The sequence below is a fragment of the Carex rostrata genome, chromosome 12, assembly GCF_964058835.1.
Source record: "Carex rostrata chromosome 12, lpCarRost1.2, whole genome shotgun sequence".
In the NCBI taxonomy this organism is placed as follows: Eukaryota; Viridiplantae; Streptophyta; class Magnoliopsida; order Poales; family Cyperaceae; genus Carex; species Carex rostrata.
In genome coordinates this window covers 5,032,373-5,037,800 of record NC_135929.1, presented here as the reverse complement: position 1 = coordinate 5,037,800, position 5,428 = coordinate 5,032,373, and the positions used below count along the sequence as shown (strand labels likewise).

General features: G+C 40.1%; 1 protein-coding gene across 1 annotated transcript; it reads right to left on the bottom strand.

Annotated features, from left to right (window-relative positions):
- Positions 1 to 453: 453 nt before the first annotated feature.
- Positions 454 to 4,254, bottom strand: LOC144562846 (uncharacterized). The gene is made up of 2 exons (XM_078312149.1): positions 1,589 to 4,254; positions 454 to 1,146 (listed from the first exon to the last, which is right to left on the bottom strand). Exons 1-2 carry the CDS (start codon positions 4,206 to 4,208, stop codon positions 731 to 733), a joined length of 3,036 nt encoding a protein of 1,011 aa, XP_078168275.1. The 5' UTR covers positions 4,209 to 4,254; the 3' UTR covers positions 454 to 730.
- Positions 4,255 to 5,428: the final 1,174 nt, after the last annotated feature.

Genomic DNA, 5,428 nt, shown 5'->3' with positions numbered 1-5,428 from the left:
CAAGATTTATTAAACAAAGTAGGTGCCGCGAAATACAGGTATTGTACTAGTAAGGCAGCAAGCCAGTATTGAACCAAAACAGTAGTGATTTAAACACAGAATGAGCTATCAAATAGCAACCTACGCTATATGTAACTCCTTTCTGGTAACGTGGTACATGGTGGTGTTGTACTGGTACTGACATGACCGGTACTAAAATGGTTTAAATGAAGGAAAGTCCAATTGGCAGTGTTAAACTGTTGAAAGATGGTCAATTTGAAATGCAATTAGATTACTTTTGATACTTCAGCGTGTAGCTATGGTCCCTTCTCTCAAAGATATTATGTTTTCTATGATATGATTGACCTGCTTGACAAATAAGTTACGATATTTAGTCTCAATGCAATTCTTTCCATATTTGATGACATAATTGTGATCCAATTTCACCTGCCTTTTTATAGAAAAACTAAAACAAGAAAAGAAACTGTGAATCTGCTATTCTGTTTATAACTACAATGTACAAGCCAGAGCTAAGTCTGCTTTATACCTTATCTAAATCCACTGAAACTATACCAGGTTATTATGATCTTATCCCTATTAGAGGTCCCAGTAGATATCTTGATCCGACGCTCCAGACCGAAGTACCTGAGCACCAGATGGAACCGCACGCTTGAGATATAGGTGTGTACCTCTACTGGCATCCATAGGAAGATGATAAAAGCTGAAGCAATAATCTCTTATATAATCCTATTCACACTTTGCAGAAAAGATCGTTGCAACTATCACTATCCTTCTTTCCCAAAACAGGGCCCACGTCATACTCGTCCAATTTCTTATTCCCAAAGGTTTTTTGATTCAAGACATCATACTTCACCAACACATCGACCACGTCTTTCATGGTAGGCCGTGTCGAAGGAACTGCGCCAGTACAAATCAAGCCGAGTTTGAAAACCACCTCGATCTCATCCAAGTACGGCATTTCTCTTATTTCTTTTTCTAGGCAATTGTATATGGCGTTTCCCTCTTGTATGTTCCACCACGCCCACTCGGCCAGACTTCCATGGTCCCCACCATTATGTGCTTCCCGGCCGGTCGTCAGTTCCAGAAGGACCACCCCAAAACTGTACACATCAACCTTCTCATTCACCTTTCTAGAATATCCACATTCTGGAGAGAAATTAAGAAACTACATATTAGAACAAGTGTAATGCAAGGATTGTAACACCTATGGCTATGCCTATTTTTAAAGAGAGATAATCAGTATGTGTTCTTCTTTTTGGTTGCATAGGATCTTTTTTACTTTCTTTTGGTGTCAATTTAGGATCTTCAATTGGTTATACTCCATCCTTTTACTTTCCTGGTTTATTTGTTTTAATTAACCTATTGGATACCAGGACCAGTATTTATTTGGTTTAATTTCACAATTGAGGGTCTGTTGAGGACAATTTTGGATTATATTGTGAAAAGTTAAAAACCAAAACTTTATGATTAGGACAACTTGGGCTCACAATTGACCAACAAACACAAACTGGAACTGTATTGTCCAGAAAGCTCTAAGAAATTTGATATTGGCATCAATAAAGAAAAAAAGAATGACATATTTTCTAACCTGGGGCCATGTAACCAAATGAACCAGCAACAGCTGATACGGTCTCGGGCTCATCAGGCTTCATTAGCAATCGGGCCAACCCAAAATCAGCGATCTTTGCATTGAATTCTGAATCCAACAAAATGTTGCTGGACTTAACATCACGGTGCACAATTGGAGGTGCACACTCGTGGTGCATGTAGTACAATCCCCGTGCTGCACCAATGGCAATTTGAAGCCTGGTGGGCCAATCCAGTGACCCAATTGGCGTTTCTGTGGAACCCCCTGTAAAATTACTCTTGCCATGGAGCCATTTGTCGAGACTACTGTTCTCCATATATTCGTATACCAACAGCTTTGAGTCAGGACTGGAGATACAGCACAATAACTTGACAATATTGGAGTGCCGAATTGAACCCAAGATTTTAACCTCAGAATCAAACTCACGCTCCATTTTTGTGCCAAGCTTTCCCTTGCTGTAAATCTTTTTAACAGCCACAACATCACCGGCACGAGTGCTGACAGACACACGGTACACCTGTCCAGACCCACCGGAACCAACCAAGTTCTCCTCGACCATCCCATGAATAATGGAATTTTCAGTGAAATCTAACCTATGAAAGGAGGTGAGTTTCCACATGGCAGGATCAGAAGCATCCTTCTTCCTGCGATAATCCCTCATTAAACATAGTGCAAAAATCACAATAATTACCAGGATTAACACACCGAGCGCAATCAAAAGACTACGCAATCTGTGTGAGATTCCATCATGCGATCCAGTGCGGCAACTGCTGACACCATTGATTGAAACCGATGAACAAAGGCCGGGATTCGAGAGGAAACTCTCATCATAAGCAGTACTATCTATCCCTGAAGGAATCTTCCCAGAAAGGTCATTTGATGAAAGGTTTAGAAAGGTAAACTTGACATTGCCAAGTGCTGATGGGATCTCACCAGACAGCTTATTTGATGAAAGGTCCAGTGAGGTGAGCACCAGCATGGACCCGATAGATGCGGGGATCTCACCTGATATCTTATTATGGCTGAGATTGAGCATAGAAAGGGATTCTAATGACCCAATTGAGGCCGGAATCTCTCCAGAAATACTATTTTCAGATAGGTCCAGAGTTTGAAGCAGCGACATCCCAGTGGAAAGACTTGACGGGATGTCGCCGGTGAAATTATTGCCACCAGCTTTGAATACCAAAATAAGGCTAGAATAGCTCGGTAAGTTACCTGAAAACCGATTGTTTACAATCTCAAGCCTCGTGAGATTTGATGGTAGGCTTGATGGAAGCCCCCCAGATAACATGTTGTTGCTCATAAGTACTGTAGTAAGGTTTTGCATCTGCCAGACACTGGCAGGTACCTCACCAGTGAACTGGTTGTTATCAACTTGTAAGTTGTTGAGGTGGGGGCAATTACCGAGTGACTGTGGGATCGAGCCGGTCATGATGTTGTTTGAAACTCCTAGAGATGTGAATGAACCATTGTAGCAGATATTTGCCGGAATCTCACCGGACAGTGTGTTGTTGAAAACTTCTAAGTTCCATAGGGGAGAGTGTTTGCCCAATTCTTGCGGCAATGTTCCGGTTAGGTTATTGTAGAATAACCGCAGATCAGTTAGCTTCGGCAAAAGGCCAATACCTTCTGGTATCTCTCCTGAGAATTGGTTGTATGAAAGAAAGAGAATTGACAGATTCTGCAACGTGCCAAAGCTTTTGGGTATGGACCCGGTAAGTTGGTTCTTTGTCAAATCAATTTCTACCAAACTGTTGGCTCCAAATGGGTTGTTAATTGTGATTTCACCAGTTAGGTTGTTGCTATAAAGATACAAGTATTTCAAGTTTGAAAAACTCCAAATACCTGAAGGGATGGTACCTTTAAGGCTGTTCTGTGATAGGTCAAATAACACCAACTGTGTCAATTTGATAAAGGAATCTGGTATCTCACCTTCTAAATTTGCCATTGCGAGGAACATATATGTAAGTTTTGTTAAGTTACCGTATTCTTCTGGAAGTTGGCCTGGTGTAAATGAATTCCATGCAAGTGTGAGTTCTTGCAATTTGGTGAGGTTGCTTATGAACCTTGGCATGGTACCATTAAAGAAATTGTTGTCTAACCACAGAGATTGCAATTGAGTCATTTTACCGATACTGGTCGGAATTTCTCCAGTGAAATTATTGTATGACAAACGGAAATCGGTAATATTAGGAAGCACCATATCGATATTAGATGGTAATTCACCAACAAACAAATTTTCAGAGAGATCGAGGTACTGGAGGTTTGAGCAATTGGAGAGGAATTGAGGGAAGGAGCCGGATATCTCATTGTTAGAGAGATCAAGTTGGGATAAGCTCTTGAGTTGGCATATGGCTTGAGGGACCTCTCCAGTAATGTTTTTACTGGATAGCACGAGTGATGTGACCGAACCATCGGCTGAGCATGTGACACCAGTCCAGTTGCAGTAGCTACCGGAGGTGGAGTTGCTCCAGGAGGCCAATGCAACTGGGTTGTCCCAGTCACCCTTGATTTGCAAAAGGGTTTGTCTCTCTGTGCTGGTTTGCGAGAGAGAGAGTGGTATGAGCGAGAGTAGAGAGAGGATGAGGAGGAGAGAAGGAAGGAGAGGCGAAGACGCCATTGTGGAGGTGGTTTGGTTGTGGTTTGAACGAGAATAGGAGAGGTCGATTGTTTATGTAAGAGTAAAGTGTGCGCGCGTGTATATTGATGTGGGGTCATGTACTCATGGTGAATTGGTGATGAGATTTTTAATAATGGCATCACTGTCACTATTGTTGCTTTTTTTGGCGAGTCTCTAGTCAAAGTCGCTACCATATAAAAAGTATCTAGTCAAAGGGGGCTGCTGGATCGTTGACTACGAAGTGGATACTCCGATTACAATACCCAATAGTTTAATTTGTTGCGAGATGGATTGTTGGATGTTGAAATCTGAATAAAACAAATTAAATTTGCATCACGTTTTTGTTTACATGAGAGAGGAAGTGAGGAAGATAACTTGGGTGTCTTTTTTTTGCATTTAGGACGAAATATTGATAAGAATGTAATTTTTTTTTTTTGAAGAATTGAAATGGAGTAGTGAATAGGGATCTAAAATGGCCACAGTATGATACATCACGATACGATGTAGTTTTGTCACAGCATGTGTGTCGGTTACGTGCTGTGATCATCCACATGACTTGACTATTTTTCGAAAATTTGACACAACAAAGTATGTCACGCAAAAGATTTGGTCACGACATGACACATAGCCACGTGTAATTAAGATCATTAGATATTGATCAAATGGTGAATCTTAAATAAACTTTAACCTAAATTATGAAAAGAAAAAAAAATAGTTAAACATGACAAATGCGGCCGGTCATGTTTGGACATGTCTGGTCATGGCGTAATTAACATGTTGTGACCAATCACGTACTATGACCATCTTTTCAAATTTGATCACGGGACGACAAGAACGTGATCCAAATTATGGCGTGACTAATCACGACACTGTACATATTTATATCCTTAGTAGCAAACCTCTTCTTTCTCCTAACAAATCAACGATTCTTTTTAAGTGGAGTAGCGAATCGAACTGCGTCTTTTTTTTTCTTTGTTTTACATGAATTAGTCTAACTTTCTTTTTCACACAATTTTCTTTTATTGAACCGTGAATTAAATTTAGAGATAGGCATCATATACATTCAAATGTAGAGACAAGTATAAAATAGCACTGAGTCTAAAAAAAATTGAATCTAGAAATAAACACTTACCTACTTCAGATTTTTTTTGGATCCGCCACTATTTGCATTTGACAAAAAATATTAGATAACAAGATAATATTTGTTGATGAATTCAGTT